The sequence below is a fragment of the Streptopelia decaocto genome (assembly GCF_964273445.1).
Source record: "Streptopelia decaocto genome assembly, chromosome: 15".
Classification (NCBI taxonomy): domain Eukaryota; kingdom Metazoa; phylum Chordata; class Aves; order Columbiformes; family Columbidae; genus Streptopelia; species Streptopelia decaocto.
The window spans coordinates 7,308,741-7,334,755 of NC_138670.1; the positions used below are offsets into that span (position 1 = coordinate 7,308,741).

The window sequence follows — 26,015 nt, forward strand, 5'->3', positions numbered from 1 at the left end:
GATGACCAATTCTATCAATTATGTCTTTTAAAGAGCACTAAAATTTCCAAACGATTGGAAATTTTAATATCCTATTTGAACTTCACAAATGAAACAGTGGAGTGTCTCTTTGGTGCTTGTTTGCTTTATGTGGCTTTTGCTGTCAGCTTTTCTTTGGGGATTTTCAAACCATCGTTAGTAGGGGACAACGTGACCTCTTGGGATAAAATTGATTGTGAATCTGAGTGTTTTCCTGTATTGGAACTGCAGAAGGAATGGAGGCGGTAGGGCTGGGCACGTATTTCCCAGTGTAGGCTGGTGTTGTCCCTGCCCCAGCAGACCCCAGTGGTGCCCCTGGGGCAGAGAAAGCACAGAGCTCTGAGTTAAATGTCTCATCCTCTAAGGAGCAGCGGCTGTCTGGGTTAGAGAAGGACTCACTTCAGCCTGTCAAAAAGTTCGAGATTTTTGAAATTAATTAGTTGAGAATAAAGCATCTTTTATTAATGTTTGAATATCTGTGTTCATGTATAAATCAGTATGTCAGAGCAGCTGCCGCATGCCCTGTTTCCCTTTCTCAAGGAAAAACTCTCTGAATACCCTATAAATAGTGAATAGTTAATAAATAAGAAATCATTTGGTTGTTTCAGAACATGATTCAATGTTCTAAGCAGTGCTGTGCAGTATTCAGTCACTTCTGGGTTGTTTATATGCTTTTCACTTTTTAATGAAGGACCCTGGTTTTCATTAGTACAGTTTATATTAAATATTTTTATTGGTGTAGTCAAATATCAGCTGTCAAAATGTCACCAGTCTTTTTCAGACGCATGCATAACATTTTCTACTTAGTACTCACAGCCTATATCCTAAATGGGAAAAAATATTAATCCCTGATGAGCGCAACTGAAATGATACATGAACTCAGCAGAAATCTTTCTACCCGTGAGCTGGCGGGACGTGTTTATAAGCCAGCAAACTGCAGCGCTTTGCAAAATATTACGGATCCAAAACCACAATGAATTTTATCTATAAGGTTTACAAAGCTAGGATTAAGAATAGCTGTAACGTCTACTGCTGAGGGTATACAGTGCACATTATCCAGTATATTTGCTGGGTTTCCAAACACATTTTAGATGTATACGAAGAGCCTGTTACAATATGTTGGGTGGCCTTTGTTAAGTGAATGATATGCTTATTCTTAGGTTTCTTTTAATTTTCTAAATGGAGCTGTATTCCGTTTAAACATGTTGGCAAAAATAGTTTGTTTTTTTTGTTCTGTGACCAGAGTTGCTGGTGATTCCTTATTCAGAAGTTGATTTAATTTCTTCGTGTGGGAAGCTGTAAATACTGATGTGCTTGGTCACTGCTGACGTGGATAATTGAATTAAGTGTAGAATCAGGCTGGTTTTCCGCCTGTGGCGTGTGAAGCGTTCATTGGTGTTTGACAGAATTAGCCGCTCAGGATGGATATATTTGTCTTACGCCCAGTAGCTGGGTTGCTACATTTGGGGAGCTGTGCTCTTCCAGACGGTCGCAAAACGACCCTTTCTGCACTATCCTCAAAGAATTGCTCACGTGCCAGTATGGAACAATTTGAGCACAATTGGTTCATCCTCAATGTATTTAGAAGGATCCGCAAGTCCCGAGCAAGGCCTTGTGCTGTTGCTGTGAGAGTTGAATTGCGTGAAATCGAATGCTGGGCCTGTGTTTGGGTTTCTTGTATTTTCTAATCTCTTCCCTGTCAGTAAGTACCAGTGAAAGATACACATCTAATGAGAGCTTAGCAACAAAAACATAGTCTAGGCAAACCACATAAAAAGCCAAAGAATGACATTGCGTTGTTTGGAAAGCCTTGAAAAAGAACCTTAATATACTGCCATGTGTGGAGAGAGCTGCTATTCATCAGAAGATTTATATGGTGAACTAAAGCAGCGTTAACAGGATGAAATTAAAGACTGAAATATTTCTATCATGCTTCTCCCCACCTCCCCTTTTACTACCACTTCTTTTTCATGTAAAACCCACTCATTTGGTTTCCACGTGACACTCCATTTATGGATTCTGTCTTTTCTCATTTTTCCATGTTGTCCCCCTCCGTTTTCCCTGCCATGCTTTATTGTTTTGTTTTTCCCCTCCATGGGCAGATTGGTGTATTTTGTAATGCTTTTCTCCTCTGCCCGTCTTTCCCTGCTGTGCTTCTACCTCATGCCAGAAAAAAAATAGATTAAAAGTGTTGCTTTTTCGTCTTCTTTGTGCCACGTTTTCTCTCTTCCATGCTTATGTTTTATCTGTTAATAACTATTGTACTCCCCGATTCAACAAGTGGACCTGTGGAGTGTTATGATTTCTGTCAGACTGTTCTCGAGGACGTCTTCATTTGTTAAGAACAACATCCTGAATGATGGGTTAGTCCACATCAGCAAACCTGACTCATGGGTTCAGCGCCACATTTTGGGAGGTATTTTTGTGCTGCTGGGGACTCTCGAAAGGGATTAAAAGGCACCGTTCTCCTCTTAGAAACAGGGTAAACCCCTAAGCTGAAAACCAGAGGAGGATGAGCCCTGCTGGGGTGTGTTTGGGGGGTTTCCAGCGCGGTGCCCATGGCAGGGGGTTTAGCGCTGGCAGGGGGCTCGGTGCTGCTCAATTTGTACACATGAGTCTGCCCAACTGTTGAAAAAAGGGTGGGTGGGAGGACTGGCTGTTTGTACTTTGATTCTTTGTGGAGAGTTGGTAGGAAAATAAAACCGCTTCATTTGAACTCTGAGAAGGACAGCTGTGTGTATAGATGATACGAGCACTGCTAATGCTTTGTGGAGAACTTTGTTCCTCTGACGCATTTACGGGAGTTTCACTGTTAGGGCCAGTTTATTTCTGCCAAAATTTTAGTAGTGGAGGTGGGTCTTATGGAAGCAGTTCCTTTCATATAAAGGAGAGAAGCCAAGGCTGGGTACCTGGATGCCACATTTTGCCAGAACAGATTAAAACGGCACATCATGCGCAATCCCGAATAACAAAGGGAGACTAACCCAGGGGGCTGGTTTGCACCAGAGCGAGGTGGGTGCTGCTGCCAGCGTGTACATAGGGAACAAAGCACTTGGAAGAGCTCTGGCCGGGGTATGAGCAAGCTGGCTCTGTGTTTACTAGCACACCGTATCCTATTTGCAACTTCATCTTGGCAGGGCTCCTCTGCAAAAATTAAACAATTCCCTTTCCTGGCATAGAACGACAACAAGGAGTGGGAGTTGAAACACAGCTGTCCTGTCCCTGGGTTGAAACTGCGATCTTGCAGCTTGGCTTGCCAGCTGTAGGCAAGCACAGCATTCAGAGCATGAATCTCGTTTTCTGACTGGTGCCCGTTAATAGCAAGTCCTTAATTTCATCCCGTATGGTTGCTTGTTGTTATCTGTGTGTGTTTAAATAAGAAATGGCTCTCTGAAAAACCCTCTGAGATCCTGTTTAAAAGTGGCTTAGATTGCTGGCTCTAGGGCTGTGCCTTGTCTTAATCTTTGTCGTGTTTGAATTCCATTGTGAAGTGCCAGACAAAAGCACATCAGTCATAATAACAAAAGAGATACTATGTAAATAATTGGGTGGTTGGCAAGTGTAACTGGATTTTACAGCTCCAGTGTTTTAATCCAGAAGTGCAGGCTGTATACACAGTGCCAATAGGGTGCTCACAGAAAGATGCGTATTTCCAGCAACCATGTGGAACATTTAACCACAGCTCATATAAAATGAAAAAAGCCAAACACATTTAACTAAGAAATTGAGAGCTATTTTACTAGTGAAGATATTTACCTCTGGGCAAGTGACTTCCACCTTATCTTAAATTACTTTTCCTTTCAGAGATTCATGCTCATCATACAGTAACAGCAGTCTGTGCTGTCAATGTATGGCCTGACTGTCGATATTTAGCATTCTTATGATGACACTGAACGGACTCAGTGTTTCCCACTGAATTTTCTAGGTGATAGTGCTTGGATAAATGGTCCTCATCTCTTCTTTTTTTCCTTTCCCTTCAGTCACTGGTTCCTACTATTATACAGCCGGCTCTGTTATGCTGGCACAACAGGTTTTGGGAGCTGTGCTGTAGGTAGCAAAGGTTGGGGGACAGAACAGACGGTCATTATTTGGTGACGGTGGTTTCTCCGTTGAGTTGACACAGTGCTCTGGTTTGCAACTTGGCCCTGTTGGAGGTACCGCTGGCCCAGCTGAGGAGGGGATTCACCGTTCAGTGGTGGGAAGAGAAGAGACTCGTAAGCCAGAACAATTACTGAATGGGGAACCTTCGTTAGCCCCTTCCCTGGGTGACAAAAATCCCTTTGCTGCATTCAGCTATGATTTGCTAGGGCGAGCTGGGGGCCATCCTTCACAAGTTTTAAATAATTTGTTCTTAGGCTGAAAAAAATCTTCAGAGTGATACAGCAGTCAAGCAGCAGTACTTGTGTGCATGCACGCGAGCACCTCTCGGTTATCAGGTTTCCGATTAAATAGGAACATGTTTCTTAAAAATAATTAGGTCTAATCTGTTAAGTGGTTAGCAGAATTTTAGCATGTAAGTTCTTAATACTTGAACTGTTCACACTTGCTGTCTAAAAATGAAAACAAAATGTGTGTGTCTTGTCAGCCCTGAGCTTCCTGACATTAGGATGAGTTAAACATTTTGTCTGTGAGGCTGAAGGTTCTCTGTCAACTTTCCATTACACCTTTAGGCACTTGAACTGTAATCAGATCACCCCGTGACCTTGTATTTGGGGTGAATAGCTTGGGCCTTTGGGCTGGACGATCCTCTCTGTGGCTGCTGTGCCAGCCGTGCTCTGAGCCCAGTACATCGCATCCCTCCCCAGCTGTGGGCAGGAGACCTGAACAGGTCGTCCCAGTAGTGACCACACGGATGACAAATAGAAATTATGAAATGCCAGTTACTCAGCATTTTCCTAATATCCAAGTGCTCTCTTTTCTTTCATTTATTTTTTTCTTCTCTTTCGATTGTTTATTGCTAGTTTAACACTGGCTTAACAAGTCTGCCTGCTGTCTTTCCAGTCTGTCAAGACTGTCCATGTACACTTAAGGGTTGTAAGCTCAGTCTCACAAAATAAACGGAGAATGTGTGACGTATGGACTACTGGACAAAAAAGCCATTGGTGAACTCTCTCGGGTGGTTGAAATAGCACAGTAACTGCATTGCACTGGGGAAAATTGTCTTTCTGCTGGAATCTCTTCCATTTGGAACATTTACAGCAGATGGAGCGGCCTCTGGCTTTGTTGGCTCGTTTGTGTCTTTTGGTGTTCAAATGGACTTGTAGTCATCCCGAGACCTCCCGCGCAGTTTCTTTCCTGCTGTCACATTTTTGCTCTCCGGGGTTACACAATATTGAGAGCCGGGCCGCTGTCAGCGGCCGTTCGCACATTCCCTGCTATGCTTTGTGTAGTCGGTGGCTTTTGGTGCAAGGCAGGGGGTGAAATGCAGAGGGAAGAAGTAGAATGTGGTTTCCCAGGGGTGATCTCTTGGGGAGCTGTTTGGACTGAAGCAGCCTTGCTGTCCTGGTGCCAAGCAAACCTGCTTTGGTGCTTAATAGTGGGAGACATTGGCAAGCACACTCCTTATGAGGCAGGTGATTAGATTTATTGTCAATCACTTTGTATTCCCTAGAATGAGAGAGAATTTATTGAAGAAATGGCTTTCTTGGAATGCAGGCTTAAAAATTAATCAGCGATCCGTTTGTTCTGTCTCCCTCAAGATTATAAAAGCGTTTTCTTTTTCTTTATGTGTTGTGGTGGTGTGTTTTGCCACAAAAAGCATTTTTGTTCCGTAGTTCAGATCTACAGGCAAGATTGTGGGTGGGTGAGGAGATTAGTTAAATTTAACACTGATCCGATACGGCTGCTAGGACACCCAAATAATGTTTCGGTCTTGGTCATAATTCAAGGAATGCAGAGATGGTTTACATCTGCCTTGAAGTTAAAAAAGCAATTCCCTAAGGTAGCTTTGTAGCAGCGCAAGTAGGCGTGCATGTGCTAGGCTAAAAGTGACAGGCTGAGTCTGGCAGATCTCGGTTTAACGCAGGAGTGATGTCTTTAAGTGGCGGGGGTAGAGTCTGGGACACACAGGCTGCCTAAAGAAACTTGCTGCTGTACTCTGCCAAACTGACGGTTCTTTTCTTTGTTTTAGATGCAGGACCTAGCTTGTACTTCTGACTCCTATGTACATGTAAGTTTGCGGACTTGATACCTAGTAATACATGCATCGGTTTAAATTATGACCCAAACTGTGGGGCCCAGAAGCAATGAAAGCTGAATGCCTGTCTTGCAGAAAGGAATGTACAAATGAGTCATCCCACACCACCCTTAATGCCAGCATTGTAGAAGCAGCAGGTGGAGATGAAGGAAAAAACTTGCTGGAAAATTGTAATCCATGATGTAACCTCATCCCACTAGAACTCTCCCTAATTTAGCCTTGGTTACTTCATCTAAAAAACTCCAGAGAGGAAGCAAGTCAGATCTGGTCTGGGTTTGGTCAAAGATTAGGCATGCAGATTTGCATTGTGTTTGTCTTTGGGAGGTAGTTTGGCAAATAACCGTGAACTTTCTGTACAAATCTTGGTGAGAAAGTGTCATTTCCTGGTCTATTTAGTATGGTTTCCTAGTGGGCAAACTTTCCAGATAAACACTTGCTGCCTTGCTGTTGACAGCTAAAAGAAATAGGGCTAGCCCTAACACTGTGTGTGCCATGTGTTCTGTCTTTTTATTGGCCTTTGTCATTTTCATATTAAAAATAGCGGCTGATGCTTGTTTTTTACCACTTGATCTTGCTGAACCACCAGGGGAGGAAAAGGACTTGTGATGGGGGGCTGAATGATGAATCGTGATACCCTGTGGTACACCTGGGTTCCACCACAGAGTTCTTACATCAGGATTCTGAGTCCTGGGCTCATCCCCTACCTTTAAGGCTTTCTTGAAGTGCTTGATGCCATTTCCCTGCAGAATCAGCGGCAAGAACTGGATGTGTCCAAGGAGGCGATTTAGTCTGGGCAAAATCTGAACTGTTCTCTGAACCTCCTGCTCTATTTGACTGAAGTGGAAGAATTAAGTTGTTGTGCATTTAGATACCTCTCTTAGCTGCCTGCAGATAGATGCTTTTTCCTTGCTTTTCCCCCCTAGCAGCTGTTCAGGTCAGCAGACGGCTCCATCACATTGCAGCAGCGTTACCCTTTGGCAGTACAAAAGCAACTAGTGATTGTTTTGTTCTGAAAATCAATGTGCATGCGTGATTTGCTGAGCATTAACTTCAGTGTCGTGGGACTGATTAATACCTAAGTTTTAAGTATATATTATCACATCTGTTGAAGCTGACTGAGATGTAATGTCTTGACATCTTTGGTTAACACCCAGTCAATGTGAAAAGCAGGGCAAGGCAATACAGAGCCCTGAGAGCCATCTTACTTGTCAAAGTGACAAATTGCCCTTTCTGATTCAAAGGACCAGCTTGCGTGGCAGAGCTGAGTAGCTACTGGAGAAAGGGGAGGAGAGCATGGGAAAAATACCCTATTTGTTTAGGCCTTCCGTGTATTTTTTGTTGTTTGTTGCTCCGAGTCGAAGCTCTCTTGTTTTCCTTGGTCTGAAACAACAGCAGGTTGAGAGGAGCAAAGCCTCTGGGATTCTGCCTCTCCCACTTCTCGTTCTTATAAACTGTTTACAATCTCCTTCAGTTTTCCAGCTTTGTATGGAAAAGTTCAGTGGGTCAGCTTTCCCTTTAGCTTCATCCATCATTCCAGTCAATTAGAAATAGTTGAGGGCCAATTGCCCGGTCTTCCATTAACTGAGACACTTCAGATTGTTTAAAATGGCATAAAAGGCCTCTTTGTTGACCGTTGGGCAAGCGCTGTGGATTTCCCCGTTGACGGGCAGTTACCGCGTGGCTGAACAGAACCCCAGTGTGTCCTGCGGTACTTGAGGGATGAATATTACCACTGTAGGCCTTGTCTGGGTTTTGATTCCTTCTCCTTCACCTCCGCCTCTTGCTTTCCCTGAAAGGTGTGATGCCTTCAGATGGTGAATTGCCAGGCCTGCTTGCAAAAACAAAGCTGCTTTTTGTGGCTTTTCAAAACTTCTGTAGTTGAGGTGGGTTTTTTCAGTTGCTGAAATGTTCCTTTTTAACCTTGGTGCTTTAAAAGCTCTTGGCATTATTTGTTAGTCACTTGTCGTGTGTGTTTCTAAAGGACAAAGGAAGTGTGTAAGTGTTCAGGAAACAGTCGGTGCATTGTGGTGTGTGGCTGAGTTCATGCTGGTACCCCATGCCAGGACAGCCTACTTTCATTTACAGCTAACATTTTCCTTATGTTCTGAGCTGACCAGCCTCAGGGTAGAGCTTGTGCGAGAGCTCCAACGGAGTGCTGGAAGCTTGTGGTAGGTTGATGTGTTTGGGTTCACTCTGAAGTGAAATGGATCTATTGTATATATACATATACATATACATATTTATATATATGAAACCCACATTTTTGTTTCACGTGACATTTGACCGGAGAAGTAGGCTTACTAAGTGGAGATCAGTTTATTTGCAGCAAAGTAGATATTTATGTATTCCCGTCTTAAAATGATTGTCTATCCTGCAAACTCTCTTTCCAATGTTATACACTATCTAGGTTCCCATATGGGCTAGTCCGTGTGCTTGTTGTTCCAGTGCCATTTTGCCTGAATAACGTGTCCCCATCGCAGCAGAGTTTCCCGTGGCCGTGAAGAGCTGGGACAGGTGTGGCTGAGCACCTGAGCTTGGTGCTGAAGACCTGGACCTTGCTGCATTTTTTGAACTGGAGGAGTGCAGCATGTGGCAGTCCTTGGAAACAAGGCCTCTGTATTCTCCCAGAAGGCGCAGGCACCACTGTATGGAAGGGCTTATCTGTTCCCCCGTTCCTGAAACATGGTTTAAATCAGTAAGACAGTCTCCTGCACAGCTGCCTCTCAGGTGATCCAGGCTCAGTGATGTGCACGTGCGGGTTGGTTTGGATTCCAGCTGTTGCACTACTGAGGTGCACAAAAAAACTCTCTGGACAAATCCAGGGTTAGCACAGCAGGGATCTTTGGGCCGTGGTGAAAGAACAGGAGCTGTGACAAGGCAGGAGAATGTGACAATAATCAGATTGAGAGTCTTCAGCTGCTGGGGAGCTCGATCTTGTATTGGAGAAAGGTCTGCCACAAATACACCAAGTTCTACAAACTCCATCGGTGATTTTTCTTGCTCTTTGCTGTCCCATTGGGATACCAATCTGATGCTCAAACCAGGAACATGGCCAGCTCCAGACTTGTTGGATTGACGTGTTCCTGCAGACTTGCCCTTTTTCTCTCCGTTCTCCTCTGTGTGCTGAAGCAGATCAGGGCTTGAGGACACGGCGGGGCTGGACGTGCAGACCGAAGCTGGAAGGAGACCAGTGAGGCACAATGTTCCCCTGAGACTCAACTCTGACAAAACCCATGTTTGCCTGCTTTGCACTTATAAATAATCTCATGCTTTGCAGAGATTGAAGTAATTTAAACAAAGAAGGGGAGGAGGAGAGGGTGTCCACAATTAATTCAATTAGCATTGTTGCCCAGTGCTATTAATTATGCCCAGACTTGTGTTTTGCAGGAGTTGATACACTTGAGCTTTGTCTGTGCTGGGGTCAGTTGAGGACAAAAATGTCCACTGGTGTAGAATTCAGCCTTTGTGCTTTGCAAAAACCTTCAAATTTGGTATCTGACAGTAGCCTGGAGTAAGCAGTAGCCTGAATAGCCTGCATTGCAAACCGCAGAACAAAGGGTATCTCTGGGAGAATGATGATTCGATGTATGTGTTTTCAGTGGTTTTGAAGAGAGGCTGTTTTAGTGGAAGTAATAATCTCCTGCAATTTTATATTATTTCCAGGCTGTGTTAAATTGTTTCATAGGCAGAGAATAAAGAACTTTGTTTACTGTTTTAAAGTAGGATGTCTGATCCTCCTGGGGGAGGTTATTCTTTTATTAAAAAAGATATAAAATAGCTGCTTTGATGGAAACATAACTCTAGGAATTGGAATGGTGATGATTATAGAAGCTGTAGTATTCTAATGCAAAATAAGCCCTAGGAGATATGTGCCCTAAATGGTAAATCACTCTGTTTTTTAACAAAACAAGAATTACTGTTATTTTATGATTCTTGCTTATTTTACAAGGTCTTTAGCTGTTTCATCTGCACTTAACTTTTAGAGGCTGGGGATAAATTGATTGTTGTTTTGCTTTTTAAATAGCTTGGCTTTTTAAAAGCACGCTGGATATACAAGTGCAGATCAACAGGGCAGGATTCATTGGTACTCAAAAAAGCAGGGAGAAAAGCTGGGGCTGCTGATGCTCTGTGCAATAACTGGATTGGATTCTGTTCTCATAGCTTGGTGTTGGTTTGTAATTGTCTTGTAAGGAGCCAGAGATTATTATTTGGAAGGGATCTCATGGGTAATGCTTAGCAACTAGGGGGGATATCGCTTTGATATGTGTGTGTTTATTGCAAGAGATCTCCTACAGCCATTTTCGAGGGGCTGTGGGATCCCTGAGGGCATTGACAGACCTCAGTGGCTTTGCCCAGAGACCTGGGACCTCTATTGAAGTTCAGCCCTGAGTCCTCAGCCCATGCCTGGGCTATACTGGAGGAGAACTGGTCTCCAGCTGAGCTCCAGCCGTGCCTGTGTCTGGCCATAGACCCCGACCTGCAGACTGACTTCCAGCCAGGCCTCAGAGCTGCCTTGTCACTGTGGGCTTGCCTGGCTACCACTGAACCTTATCCTAACCCTGACCTGCGGATTTGTTTCCCAGGTTGGCCTCAAGCCTCCCTCATCACCGTGCTATACTGCAACTTGGCCGTGTCCTGCTCAGGTGATGTGACAGTGGCCCAGCCAGCGAGGCCCCTGCCCAGACACCCGGGGATCCCCCTCAGCACCACATCCCCCAGGGAACCACTGGCCCTTGGTGTTCCCTGCGACACAATTTGTGTAGCTTGGCTGTTGTGCCTTCAGTGTTGCAAAGGGAGGGTCCCTGGAGGAAGAGGGAGCCAGCCTGAAGAAACTGTCAAGGATCCTGATGGTCTCCCATGGAAACAGGCTGGAAAGAAGCTTCCTTTAGACTTGGTCCCCCGAGAAGCTCAGCTGATGGTGGTTGCTGTGGCAGGGCAGATCCCTCTTGTGCAGAGAACACCCTCTTGGTTGACAGTGTGGGAAGGACCATGGGGTCTTGGCCAGTGTGGAAGGAAAAGGGGAACTGTCTGCTTGGTGTCGCTTTTAAAGCCTTGCAGCAAGGTGAGCCAGTGTTGTTCCAAACTGGAATTTCCCATCTCTAGCAGGCAGGGAACTACTGATAGGATTATTCATTAGGGGTGTCATGTTCCAGCTCTATCTGGCAACTTGTGTTTTACTTTGAATAATTAGGCTTGCTTGCCAAATGATGGGAATCTGAGATGCTGAAATGTATTTAGCAAAAGAGCATCCTAAATACTGACTTAAAGCCGAGCACAGAGGAAGGTGGTTGAAAAGCGGTAATGTGTCCCAGTTTCTGCAATTTCTGGTGACCTAAAATCCTTAATGATGGAAACTAAAAACAGATACCAAAATCTTTGCATCTTTTCTACATCAGTGTTATCTCGTGACAGCTCCAAGTTAGTGATGTGGAGAAAGTACTGGGTTTGGAGATCAAAGAACCACCTCCTTAAACTAATTCAGGGAAGAGTAAGCTGGATGCTGTGCTCTCCTCATTGCTCACATGGTGTCCGCTGTACCTCTTACAATAAGAAGGGAAACACCAGAAGATGCCGTCTTGTTAGTTGTCTGTGTTGGAATATCTACCTTCACCTTGGAAAGCTTTAATTCTTTCTGATACTTAGGACAGTCTCTTGCTACCAATAGTTTTCTCTTTTAGGAATGCAGATCTGTACTATATCTCCCTGAATCTTCATTTTAGAAGCAGCCAGAGGATAAAAACTAGCGCAGTGCTCATTTAAAGTCAATATGCTCTAGTTTGCAATTTGCTCATGTTTAAGTGCCCAACTTTAAAGGTTTCCTTTGCCCACAGGCAGTCTGAATACAAAGAGAGACTTTTTTTCTTCATAAAGAAAAAGTTTTGCAAAAAGCTCAAGGAACAAAATATTTATTTCCACCTTCCATCTCCTCGGGTTTATTATCACGAAGCAGAGTTTACCTCGGAAGAATCTAGAGGGGAACGAAGAGATGTAAATACATGCAGTCGCCTCAAGGTGCGGCTGGAAACGGGGATGATGGATGAGGTGTGTGTTTGTACAAACGCGTGTGAGAGGAGTGAGAAGCTCCCACCTTGAAGCGGTTTTGGCAACTGATGCCTTAGAGATGACGAGACGGTTTACATGAATGAGGTGTAATGGAAAAAATCTCTACATGTAACTGGTTTCGTTGCTGATGGCAAGGTTGCATGAAGACGAACAGAAGTTCTGAGTCTTCACTGTTTTGCAATACTGTGTAAATCTTTGTTTGGAGGGAAGATTTACTGTGGGGTGGGGAAAAGGGGGTTGCAGTTAGAATATAGTATCTTCAAGAAAAATATGAAGGGATTAATATATTTGTCCCAGGAGCCAGTTTCCCTTCTGAAGCCGTGGGTGGAAGACACAACCTGACATCTGAACCCTTCCATAAAGGCTGAAGTGCGTATAGCAAGTTATTTGCCTTAGTGATTAAGTAGTGTAGACTGGAAGGAATGCATTTTATTTAGGATTTCAGAAGCTTCATTCTCATTGATTCTGCAGCCTGAGTTATTGTGTGGTTTCAATGGAAATGGAAGTAGTCCCTGCTTATATCACCTCTGGTGGTCCAACCTGTCTTGGAAGGCTGTTCGTGTTGCGTTTTGACTGAGATGATTGCCTGAGGCTTGTTGTCATGGGCTTGGTTAATACCAGTGCTTACCTGGAAAAGAAAGCAGCAGTTCCAGAATGTCAGAATACAGCTGTAAATAAAGAAAACTGAACAGGGGCATCTCAGGTAGTTTCAAAGCAAATTACAGATCACGCAAGGATTAAATGATGCTTTTCCCTGTGGAGCTTAATGAGACTCAGTACCCTGCTCCTGCTCAGCAGCACAAAGTCCCTCGGAAGAACAACATCCCTTGGGGCTTGCACAAAATATGGCCCTGTAATGGGGGCAATCCAGAGCATCTGAGAAAAATGCAGTTTTTGTAACTAAAATGTTACAAAATAAAATGTTGTAGTTCCCTGGTGATGGGGCTGCTCACAGGTAGAGAGTATGTAATCCTTTATATAATTAGACTCGGCACCTGCATGACAGCAATTTCAACCCAATCATTTTGTTTTCCTGTGATGTGGAAGCTACACTGATTTTGCCTATGGTGTTTTCTTTAGGGAAAGTGTGTTCACTTTGCAGTTTAGGGCCCTGTGTCATTCTGTTCTTTTTTTAAATGAAAAAAGGTGTGTCTGCATGTGTATATTTGTGCGTGTATATATATATTCCTTAATAAAGATGTTCTTTATGTGCCTGTTTGACAAGATGTGCAAATAGAAACACTGCTTTGGCTTTGAGGCCTGTGTAGCCGATACCTTCGGGGCATATAACGAAATGAACAGTCTGTCATTTCATTCTATGTAGTTGAGGATTCATAATGCTGGGGAAAAGTCTTATTTCTCAGTATGTAAGTCGGTTCTTTATTGGCCACTTGCTGTGAAACTTCTGAATTACATTCATCTACCAAAGGGGAGCTTCTCTGATTTCTGTGCTGAGACGCATAATCACATAAGAAGGAGGAAAGGTCGGACGTTGGTTCTGGTGACAGGCAGAAGCGTTCTCTTTGGGCGCTATTCCTGCAAGAACCAGCCTTTGATCTACATTCTTTCTGTTTAGTGTTTCTTTATGTTGTCTGTCTGTTATAAATTTTAAATAAGCTTATAGCCGGTTAGATGTTGTGGAGTTAGCGAAGGGAAGATGTCAGACGGGTAGCATTTCACATAATTCAGCTATTAATCTCTAGCTATCAGGTTTTTTTTAAATTATCATTGCTTTGGACAGTTTGAGAAAGATGTCAGTTTAATAGTAGGTCTTGAAGTTTTATAGCCTTTTGTAGTCTGCAACTGAGTGTATTTTATCAAGTAGAAATAAACTTTTAATGTTGTGTAAGATTAACCATTCTGAAAGCCAATGGTCCTGTTCACCGCGGAACAGAATGAATGCTTTTACAGACAAAAATTCCATTCCTCCTACGCTGGGCGTTGAAGAGAAAGCTTAAAGCAGGTTTAAATATAAGGTAGTAGTCTGCTAGTCTGTAGTAGTTGCCTATAAATATGAAGGGCTTGATAGATGCTTCACATGATTTCCATTTATTGAGCTGAGCCCGGCCATACCAGCATAGTTGCAGGATGCTTTTTTGAGACAGTAAGTACTTCTTTCTCTGAATATCTACTTGCAAGTTGTTGGGTAAAACGTGTTTTTCAATCAAGAAAGCTGCATTCAGTAGAACGATTTAGAGCATGATGGTAGAAGTTGAAAGTTAATTTATTTTCTTTTACCTGCTTCTTTAGGAACAAAGCCCCAGTAACCAGACATCAATAGCAATGATGCAAGAGCCTCAAGAAATGGTGGAAGAGACAGTTACTGTGGAGGAAGACCCAGGCACCCCCACCTCCCATGTGTCTATTGTCACTTCTGAAGATGGAACCACAAGGAGAACTGAAACCAAGGTGAGAGGTTAATAACCAATGAGGAGAATCACTAAATACCACCCAATCACAAAATAAAACCAGCGGGGAAAAACCTGAGTGAGGACAATTGTGCTGTTGGGATCCGCAGTGATTTTGAATGTTGTTTGCTAGCAAAGCTGAGTTCAGGGCTTTTCCAGTTTTGTATCCATGTCTAGTTTGCTCCCGATCAGCTGTGCTGCTGCAGCTGTTTGTGGAGCTGTGAACTGAACAGCAGAAATTATCCAGGTTAACCAAACAAAAACATTAGAACCCCTTCCCAGACTGTTCTTTTAAGAATCACTTTATTTTACTGATACAGTTCACAGCATTGCCCTGCAAACACATACAGTGATATGAAAACTGTAACAGATGAGTGCATGGGGCTTGGAGTAAATTTGCATCTGAGGAAAATGTGCTTGGAAATATGTCCTTGAATTAGTTGTAATCTGTAATAACAGTATGCAATTATGTGTTTGTCCTTTAGAACAAGAAATATCCTATTTAAATAACACCATAGCATTTAAATTCTGCAACAATTCAGTGAATGGAATTTTATTCCTGCTGCATGGGGCAAGCTGGGAGTGTTCTCAAGTGACCTGTACCTCAGGTTCTGCTGGATTACAGGTGTTGCGTATGTTCTAATTTTCCTGATGTCTTTTTGCTCCCTTGTGTGAGATAATTTTGCAGTCTCATCTGAGAAGATGCTGTGTGTTCCTGGCTGCCTCACATGCATTTGGGCACCACTGGAACACTAATATACATTGACGCTTGGGTCTTCGAAGTTGAGCTGACATCTTCGTTAGGTTTTGGTCTTCTGAAAGATTAAGGGTGATTCCCTTTTTGAAAACTTCTGAACAGCGCTGATTAAAAAGACTGTCCAACTGCTTTCGGTCTAAAAAGGAGTTGAACAGAGGTCACTGCATAAATCAGTGTTTATTTTTACTGGTGTTCCAGCATTGCAATCCTCTAAGATATCTATTCAGGACATCAGATCCTCAGGTTGGAGGGAACGCATGTTGGTTTCCGGAGGTCAGTGGGCCTGCACACACTGCTATAAACTGAGTATCTGGTTTAATATTTGTTGTGATTTGTTAGAAGATAAAAATAACCGGCCTATTTTCTCATTGTTGGAAGGAGATGAAGGTCTTAAAATAAAAATAAAACAGACAAAAACCCCTAATTTTTATTAGCTCTTCCAATAATCTTAAGTATTTATCTGTGATTTATGTGAAAGAAGTGTTGTTTTCTTTCTAGTGACAGCAACAACAACTGTTATTTACAGGAAGGAAGCAATAAAATTACAGCGGTGATGGACACCTTTTTATATGCGCTAATAGTACATGGTTTTAGGAGACTCTAAGTGCAGCTATGCAAGGGAATGAAATGATAGCTACGGCTGTAAAAATAGAGGAGAGGCCATGCAGTGGTCCCTAGATAACGGGACCACATGGAACGAAATAGTTTGTCTGAAATAGTCACGCCACTGATAAAGCTTCGTGTTTGTCATAGCGTAAAAGGTGCGATTCTCTCCTCTGTGTGGCGTACCTGCTATTTTTTCTGCCTTCCCACAGAAAGGGACAAGCGGCAGCTCCAAAACAGGCATTGTGTGTGTATATGGGAAAAGAGAATGGGAAACCAGCCAGCCTGGAGCTACTGTTGGGTTTCAAAGAGTGAGGTGTTCTCCGCTTTCTCCAGTTCACCCCCAGCACTGCAGTGAGTGTGGAGCAGGGCAGGGCACGTGGCTCTTGCTCTGCCGCTGTGTTCTTTCAAATAACCCTCAAATAACTTACCATCTGGAGGTGTTTCCTAGTATTTAATTGCTAAAAAGTCCAGCTCTTAGAATAATCTAAAAAAATCCAGTTGTTGAGAAAAATGATCCTGAAATGTGCAAACGCAGATGGGCTTGGCTGAGCCCTGGCGGTCAGAAGAGCTGCTGTGACTTTGCTGAGGTTCTTGTCTCCGAAACGGTTTTGTTTTGGCCTTTCCTTGCTGGGAGAATGTGGTGTGGATTGAACAGCTCGAAGATGTGAATCTGAGGTCCAGATTTTTTCGAAATTTTTTTAATCATGTCGGTCTTCAACTTGCTTTTTGTTTTGACACAGAATGTGAAAATGAAAACTGTTGTCACTGGGGTTTTGTAGCATCAGTTAAGTGTCCTGCAGTTAATTGGCATCGACTTACTATCACTTCTAATAGGTATCATCACAGTGCTTTTATAGGTCATATTATTACATGTGAGAGCCTTACAGAGAAAATTAAGTTTCCTGGTACCTCTGTGCAGTGGAAAAATTGTGACCTTGCAGCTCAGATGAGGACAGCAAAGGAAATAAAGCGTTTCTGTGGGACGAGAGGTGCGAACACGTCTGCTGGGCATTGGTGTGCAGCGGTGGGGTCCGTGCTGAGCCCAGAAACTGCTGTTCTGTCTCTCTGCCTCTTCCCTCCCAGATTAAGAATTAATAAAGCTGACAGAAAACCCCCACGAATCTGGGCGTGCGTGTAGTGCGCAGGTACCGCTCATCCTTGTAAACGAGCTGCGTTTCCTGTGGTGGGACCCTCACATCTATTTTCAGTAATGTCTAATCTGTTACTTAAATAAGGGTAATGTTTGAAGTTGAGATAGTCACATTGTGTTCATTAAATGTTAAGGAGGGGTTAGGTTCGTATTTAGCTTCTTTTATTTTTTCAGTCATCTGTTAAATCAAGGTAGTGAGGACAACATACAAATGAACATTTTCATGCTCTACCTTGCTCTAGGCTTATGTGGGGAAAGGTTTAGAACGTATTTTTCTTGCCTCTGTAACTAGAAGACTCTGTGGGCAGCGCCAGGCTCCATCTGCAGCTCTTTGTCTTGCAAAGGAAGTGGCAGCACAAGATGCTTCCTCTGACAAAGTAAATAAAGGAGGTCATGTTTTTTTAAAAGCCAGAGAGACCAGAGAGGTTTTCCAAATGTACGCTTGGTGGATGGCTTATGTGGGAATTACTCAACCTAGTTATTTAGTATGTATTTTTGGATCTTTATAATTGTTTATTTTAGTTAAATTTTATGATCTTTAGTTTGCTGGAGAGTGATGTGCATGAAATTCCTCCTCTTGAAATTGAGCATAGCAAAGGCTGTAAATAGGAATGCTCCTGTAGGCTGCTGTTCCTTTATTTATTTTTACCCCTTGTTGTTTCAAAACCAAAATTTACAGAGGTTATTCACTTCAATAGTGTATTAAGTAAACAACTTTAATCCAGAAACATTGTTGGTTCTCTACGCTTTTCCTCGCGCCTTTGAAAAGCTGCCTGTAGCAGTGAAGCAGGAAGAAAGCATAATAGAATTTAATATTTTACATATTTTAAATAGAGAACATCTGCCTCTACAAAATGAGATATCTCTGAGTAATTTTCCCCAAACTGCTATTGTCTTAGTACTATACTAAGTCCCTACATAACATTCAGTGCACAAAAGATGTAGCAGATAATACTTCATTTCAACTTCATAATCTCTCTGGAAGCCGAATAGCCCTCGTGCTAAAGCGGTGAATGTCACCTTGGGGAGCAGGCTGTCACTTCTCGCCTGGCAGCTGGAACGCTGCCGCCTGCAAAAGGGGCTCGAGAGAACCCGGTAAAGCAAATGAGATGTGCGTGTGCTTGTGTTAATGTTTGCTTTCTTCTTTCTTCAGGCACCTTTAATTTCTATCTTTGAAATGCAAAAAGGCTGGAGTGATGTAGGCACCCTTATTCTTTGAAAATGATGTTTTCCAATAACACACTGTGATATCAATCTGTACATGGATTTGTTCATTTCCAGTCCCTCCTCTTGCCTTGTGCTTTCTAATACTCAGCAAGGCCAGATCTTTCCTGCAAGTGATGAAATGTTGCTCACTCTTCTAGCACCAGCCATGGGAAAGGGCCACAACCAAAGAGTTTCGGTCACAAGCCCTGGGATGTTCTTCCAAACTTTGCAGAAAATTTGGGGAATTAAGTAATGTAACAAGAACGGATTTCAGCCGAAGTTGAGGAACCTTGGAAAAGGTGAAACTTTAAGCTTAAAATTGAAGGAGAGAAATTTGAGCTGTTGTTTTGAAAACCTACGGGGCATGTTCTTACACAGCATTTAATAGAAAGGTGATAGCTTCAGCCTGCTTGGGCTGATGAGTTTTTACAGCCCGTAGTTCAAAAATAAGCCCTCAGAAATGCCAGAATGCTCTTATCCCCACGTACGCCTTCCCATCTGGTTTTTGTTTTATGACATAGTTTCAACAAAATTTTTAGCATTGTCAGCTTTCATAGTGCACTTAATTTATGAAAAAGGGACAAAACAAAACCAACCTCAATAACCAAATGGAAGGCAGCACTGTAGGTGCTGGTGAAGAGGGCTGAAATCTCAGTACTGTCTTTTCTTCTCTCAGTGCTGTGTGCTTGGAGGGATCTGCTTGTACCAGCTGCACAAGCCGCCAGCGAGTCCAGTCTTCAGATACTTTCATGTTTATTCTCGCATCCTTCAAGACAGATAGAAGGATGAGGGGCAGAACAATACAGAAGCTGCTTCATGTGTGGGAATGTTTCCTTTGTGTTCTGTTGGTAAATGTATTTCTAGACACAGAATTAGCAAAGACATTATCATGGGGCCTGCAGGGGAATTATTTAACAGAATAATTACTCTCTGGCAGGGAGAACAGTGGTAAGGTCAGTAAACCTGAAATACAGTTATATTCTGGGATGGGGGAACAGCAGTGAAAACACCAGCTTGCAGTCTCATAGGATTTTGGTTGCAAAGGGCCTGAATAACCTGGTATATTGGTACCTTTCATTGCTTTACTGTGGTTAGAAGCCTTAATATAGTTTACAGGGGATAAAGAACTGCAAATACATTTAAAGTGTACTCAGACAACCTCTTCATAAGAAAGTAATTGGAAAATTTCTTCTCATGCTCTGAGACTGTAGCATTGAAACAATTGAACACCTTTGATATGTAACTGGGCTAAAACCCCTCTTTGAGCAGATTTTCTTCAGAGATGGGAAGTGAACAGAGGAAGTCAAATTACACTTTCTCAAAGTAACAGGTACCTCCAGGTTTTTCATTAGAGCGTGTCTGCAGCGAGGAGTACATGCCAATAAATCTTTCTGAGATTGGGTGCATCTGGAGGATCAGGTGTCTCTTAGATAAGATGTGCTGGGACTCCCATTTGGAAGAGCTTTGTTCTCTCTGGCTACTGCAGCAGCATTAACGAAACCACAAAAATGTTGGGAGAGAAGATTACTGTGCTGTCAGGCTGCTCGACACTGCCTCTGTTCTTTTAAGAACTATAAATGAAAGATTCCCTTTAGCTGGATTTCCTGAAATAAAGACATTTGGCTTGTGGGTTTGTTTTGGTTTGTGGTGGTTTGTTTTTATTGCTTGGAAACCTAATAAATGGATCTTCCTCTGTTTGCTGGCTAATTGCTTCCAAAAAGCTTCTCTTTATTGTCCTGTAGGCAACAAAGTCTGTTTATCATGTGATAAATGTTCTGTCTCAATGTCTACTACTGACAAATGAGGTATGAATGCAAATACGCCCCCTCTTTCAAAATGTAAAGAGACTTGGTTTGATTGCCCCACCATAACACCTTTAGCATTTCTGCTAAAAGCATTTCATGCTTTTCTGCTATGAGAAACGTGTACTTTAATGCTTGAGAGAAACCTTCCTTTTTGTGTGTCTGACAAGGGAGTTTTGATTGTCCTGATTCTTTCCACTGGTTAATAGGGGCAGCATTCAGAAAACGGTGGAAATGAAGCTGTGCTGACATTGTAAACTTGTTCTCACATGTGCTGGCTGATGCTAAGTGGTTTTTTTCATTAGCCACAGCCACTGAAAACTTGTCTGTGCCAGTCTGGAAGATGGGAAAATAGGGCAAGTTGGGGAAAAAATGCAAATTAATCTCCTGCATTCTGTGTTGGTCATATGAAAAAATCATATCTGTAAATACTCTTTAAGAGTATTAGAGCATGGTGGAAAATTCATTAAGTGTAACTGGTAGGTCACAAATTGTCTAGGAATTGATTGTCAAAGTGTTCTGAGATTCTGCTTTGCATTTTTTGTGTGCATGTACTGAATATTGGTAGGCAGTTGTCCTTGCCATAACATTTGAGGTTGTGTTACCTCATCCTGATTGACAATAACAATGATTCTCCAAAAAAAGAAACCTGAAATAGTCAAAAAAGAGGCAGAGCCCCGCGCTGGGTGCAGACACAGCGGCGAGGCCTGCGCTGCTCAGAGCGGCCGCCTTCTCTCACACCATTGCTGCAGCCACGCTGGTGTGTTATGTAACCCGCATCGTCTGAGCTTGACAACTGCATGGATGGCAATATGTCTGGAATAGCAAAACTCGGAATTAGATTTAAAATATCCTGCTCCTGTTGAGCAGCACTGAAAGCACTTTGTGAGATGATGCGAGTGCTCGTCCTGGCGTCTAGAAAGCCGCCTCTTTGTTCCTCGCCGGGCACAAGTATCAATTTCTGATTCATCACATTGTTGGAACGCCACCTTCTTGCTATTCCCGTTGCTGGTTCCCAAGTTCAGGAACGCAAAGGCACAGTGTCCGCTTTTGTCATTGCTTTGCAAAACCCACCTGTTTCAGGCCTGAGAAATGTTGCTTTTTCTACTCTTAGAAGATGACTTATGAACATATTACTTTGAATAAAACTTTTGTTTCAGGCTTCAGTAGGAGAACACTGAGCTGTGTTGCTTTGTGTGTATCCAGTTCACAAAGAGCTACTGTAAGCTGCGCCAGCTCTTTCCGTTCACTGAATGCTGTCTGGTTTTATAAATGCCGTGACAGCAATCATTTGCTGAGTGGGAAGCAGAAGTATTGTGCACAGGTAGTAAACAACTGCTGTTGGATTCTATGTCATGAAATAAATGTTTAGTTTCTAGCTTCTTTTCATTATTAAAATGTGTGCTTTTTAAAAAAATTGAAAAAAAGGAGGCATGGAAGCTAACATCTTTCCCAAAGTTTACTTGCGAAAGAAATCTCTTTGGGTTGAACAGGAACATTCTGTCAGCTCTCACCCCAATTAGATACTACAGTCATGTTGGTACCTGGCTATACTTTATTCAGCGTCATGATGCTGTTTTATTATGCTTTTGGTGGAGAGACATTTGCGCTGCTTTCAGTCTTGCAGGATTTCATTAGTTCATTAGGCTGAAGTATCATTTGCTCACAGATGTCTCTGGGAAGAGAAATGCTGTTTGGGTGAATTTTCTCTGTTTGGGGTTTCTGTGTGAAAACATCTGGCTAGAGGACATGTCTGGAGCTACTTCAAGATATGTACTCTAATTATTTTGTTTTAGCAGCAGCTTGGTTAAGCTGGTGCCAATCTAAATGTTTAAATCGGAGGCTATAGGTCAAAATGTGGACTTCAGAGCCACAGGAATACACATTATAGTTACTGTTTCTCTTGATGTACGCATTTCATTCTGTGGCTTAGATGAAGAAAAATAATTTGCTGATGCTTATTTACCTTTATAACACTTTAGAAACCCAAAATATCTCTTAACGATTTTGTGTTCCTCCTTGTGTGCAAAACTCTCTGGTGGATTGATTCTCTGTCTCATATTTGTGGGTGTGTTGTTTTGTTGCTTGGTTGGGTTTTTTTATAACACAGGGCTGAAAGTCAGAATTTAGTACGGTTAGGCTAACTTTTGTAGGTTAAAATAACTTTATTAGGGTTAGGATAACCAAGGATATATTGACTTCTGCTGGACTTTGTGTTCTCCCCAAAACAGCTTTTGCTGATCACTCTGACAGACAATACAGAAGTCTATAGACCCCAGATACCAACCAAAACAGAAGGTCCTTTGCGAGTTTGTGAACAGTAGTCGCTTTTGTCTGGCACTGTCTTACGCAGATTGCCAGACCTTTCACATGGAGACAGAATGTTCTTGGAAACTCTTGAGGAGTCTTTGTTCTTCCCCTTTAGCAAAAATCCCTGAACGCAAGTGTCCTCTGGACACTTAAAATGGCTAGTTTTGGTCAGTTGTGTGAAATACTATGTGTTGAAATTATGTGTGATTTATAGGAAGAAAAGATAAAGATGTGTTTGTGTACAGATATTTTTTTCAATGTTTTAAACAATCTTGTTCAGCCCAGTATGATTAGGGTAGTTGCAGCTGTAAAGGATGTGTAGCATTGGTGTTCATCATTGCCGAACAATGTCACCAAAATAATGGAATGACACCTGTGGGGCTTTTCAAGTGGTGGTTGAATGTAGACCTGTATCTTAGAAGAGAAAGTATTTGTGCTGTCTAAAAGCCCGAAACTTTTCTTTTTTGAGATCATGGTTTCCTTAATATTACTGCCAAACTTGAGCACCATCACATTGCACAGTGGTACAGATCAGGCGGGAGCATCTGACTGTATTTCTGTTGAACTAGAGAATGTGATGTTTTATTTATGCTAATCATGGGAGGACAGATTGTGGCTCTTCAACATTGCAAAGTCTGCTCTAGGAAAGATGCCTCCTGAAAACATTTAGGGCAAATTTGAGCTGGGGTAATGACTTTGCATGGCTTCCTCGCACTGTCACGTGGCTGCCGTGGTTTTTGTTTGGTAGTAAGAGCCCCAGAGTGCACTTGACTCTGACTCTGTGACCTGTCTTTTCAGCTTTTTATAGAAGTATTTTTCCACTACTATATCCTAAACCTGATAAGTGAACTCATGAGTACACCAGTGCTTCAGCAGGCATGTCACTGTAGTATGCTTTGTGATGTTCTCTCCCCATTTCACTATTTTAGCTCCCTGTATCGTGCAGCAAGGAGAAAATTAACACATTCATTTACTGCTTCCTCACAGGTGACCAAAATGGTCAAAACAGTCACGACCAGAACAGTGCGGCAGGTGCCCCTTGGGCCTGACGGCCTGCCGACGATGGACGGCTCGTCGCCCATGGGCAGCTACACAGACTCCATAGACAGGAGGTACATGAAGAACGGGGAGCGGTACATCACACCTCAAGCATCATCCACCTTAACCAGATCTTACAACAACTACAATGATTCTTACCCCGAAAGCCACGAAGGCCAGTATCGCCCTTATATCAGTCACGATGGTTACGGTGACCTATCTGATAACTACGGCAGCTTGTCTCGTGGCGTCAACTACCGTCCTCGCTACGCCTACGTGCCAGGAAGCAACTACAGGCCAGATGATGGTAGCTTCACTTTGCCGGGCAGAAGGGATAACTATGGTCCCGTTGCGCAGCCTCAGGTGCCCGTAGGCAGCAACGTTGACTTGAACCGCTCCCAGCCAGAACGCTTCCAGCCCGAGCCCTATGGACTGGAAGATGATAACCGCAGCCTTGGAGTAGACGATGAAGGGTATGAACTGGATCCTGATTACTCAACTGTGAACCGGAGGACATCTGCAGGTGTGCCAGAGAGAGGAAGACCTCACAAAGGAAGGTAAAACCCACTTGTTTTTTACAATGCTAATCTGCAGCTGTTTTGCTTATGTGAACTCTTAATGATCTAGTAAGTTGTGGAATTACTTGACAGAAAAACAGGTGGAAGCCATCAGTTCATTAGCATGTAAATGACTGCAAAACTCTTGGGAAATACAGAGGGAGTTATGATGGTAGTGCTCAAGAACCTTTCACTGTGTTTCTAGGCTGCTTAGTTTAGGTTGAATTTAGAAAGAAAGAGATGATCTTGTAGAAGAGGGCTAAGTTACTTATTTTTCTTTTCCTAAAAGAGAGTTGTGACTGCATTGTGTTGTCCCATAGCCATCCCCTGCTAGCAAGGTGAAAAGAGGGATTTGTAATCCATGGGACTTCTGACAGGTCTGGTTATGTGCACATCTGCCAGGCACGGACTGGGGACAGCTGGCAGGGCTGCAGGTGAGCTGATGGCTGGTGGAGAAGGGCGCTCTGTCTGGGGAGGTGTCTGACAGCATCAGCTCCTGATCCTGTGCTGACCGCACACCCTCAGCTGCACGACCACGTTGTGCTGAACCTCACTGAAGATCTTCCCAGTGACATCTTTGATCTTGCAAGCTCACCAATGAGTGGAACCACATCAGCGTTTTGTAGGGCTAAAGGGAATAACTACAACCAGATTAAAATCTGATCAACCTATCAAACTTTAATTGGCGCTCTCCTGCGTCTGAACAAGTTTACAGTTCTTGTTATAAAAACAGGCAACAGTGCTTTTAAAATTTTTATTAACATTTTTTCAAACTCTATGCACAATGAATAATTAAACGTCTTCTTAGAACCTACCTATTTGCATTTTTTAAGTTTGTTGTTGTTGGGTGTTTTTTTTTTGTTTTAAACATCCCTTTGATTTATTGTTTCTTGCAGTTTGGAAAGGACCAATTCGCAGTTTTTATTTTGCATTTCTTTTGTTGTGAGTTTTTTCCATACTTAATATGATCAAGAGGCTTTGACAAGTAATTAGCCTGACTGTGGCAGCAAACCTGAGCTGGTGAGAACATAAGAAGATTGTATGAGAGCCTCTTCATAAATAGTTACTTGTTGACATTTCAAAGAAATACTTGAACAATTCAATAAATGTACGTTTCAGATATGCTACTGATCTTCAAGAAACTAAAGACTACAAATAGTGCTTTGTACTAGGTGAGGGTAATTACTACTTGATTATTCATCTCTAGCATTTTTAAAACAAGTTATTCCTTGTGAAAATTATTAAATGAATGTGATAAATTGCTGGCACTTTTGATTTCCAAAGGGGGGTATGTAGAGTAGATATAATGTTGTAACAACATTTTGAATATAACACTTGTGACACCGGCTGGGGTTCAGCACTGGCTTCCATCTTCATCCCGTCACAAACGGAATTCTTCTGTTTGCCGACTCGGTGTGGAAACTTAAGTTATTCTCTCATTTTCTTCCCAGTAAGTGCTGCCCCTTTGTTAATAGTTGAAAGGATCCTTGCTGTCGGTTCCTGGTTTTGATGCTGTTCTGAGGGGACTGAACGCGGGTTTCTCACCTGACCCCGTGGTGTGAGTCTCAGCCCGTGTGCTCCCAGCCCAGGGATTGCAGCGCAGATTGTCCTTCCCATCCCTTGCCTGCTCCGTTTGATCACAGACACAAGTATCTATTGTGCTCTCTTTCTGTCATCACCAGCCTCTTTTTAAGCTGCTTGTATTTCATTTTAAATTGGGGAAAAATGTGCCTCCTCACAAACATCCATAAATCCAGATAAGTGCACAAAGGCAAAAATTCCTTCTGTTTGCTCTTGAGTGCTTGTGGCTGGGTTTGTGTCTTGTTTTCTTTTATGCTGAGTCTCTGCTGTAAGATGTATTATTTTCTGCAAGAAGAATACCTGGTATTTAATGTTCTTTTCCT

At 42.7% G+C, this 26,015-nt stretch overlaps 1 protein-coding gene across 2 annotated transcripts in view; it reads left to right on the top strand.

Annotated features, from left to right (window-relative positions):
- Positions 1-26,015, top strand: part of ARVCF (ARVCF delta catenin family member) — a 150,790-nt gene that overhangs the window by 40,331 nt on the left and 84,444 nt on the right. For both annotated transcript variants that reach the window (XM_082066596.1, XM_082066597.1), the window contains exons 2-4: positions 6,149-6,187; positions 14,528-14,686; positions 23,504-24,111. In XM_082066596.1, the coding sequence (XP_081922722.1) occupies positions 6,149-6,187; positions 14,528-14,686; positions 23,504-24,111 (806 nt within the window). The remainder of the gene's footprint in view (positions 1-6,148; positions 6,188-14,527; positions 14,687-23,503; positions 24,112-26,015) is intronic.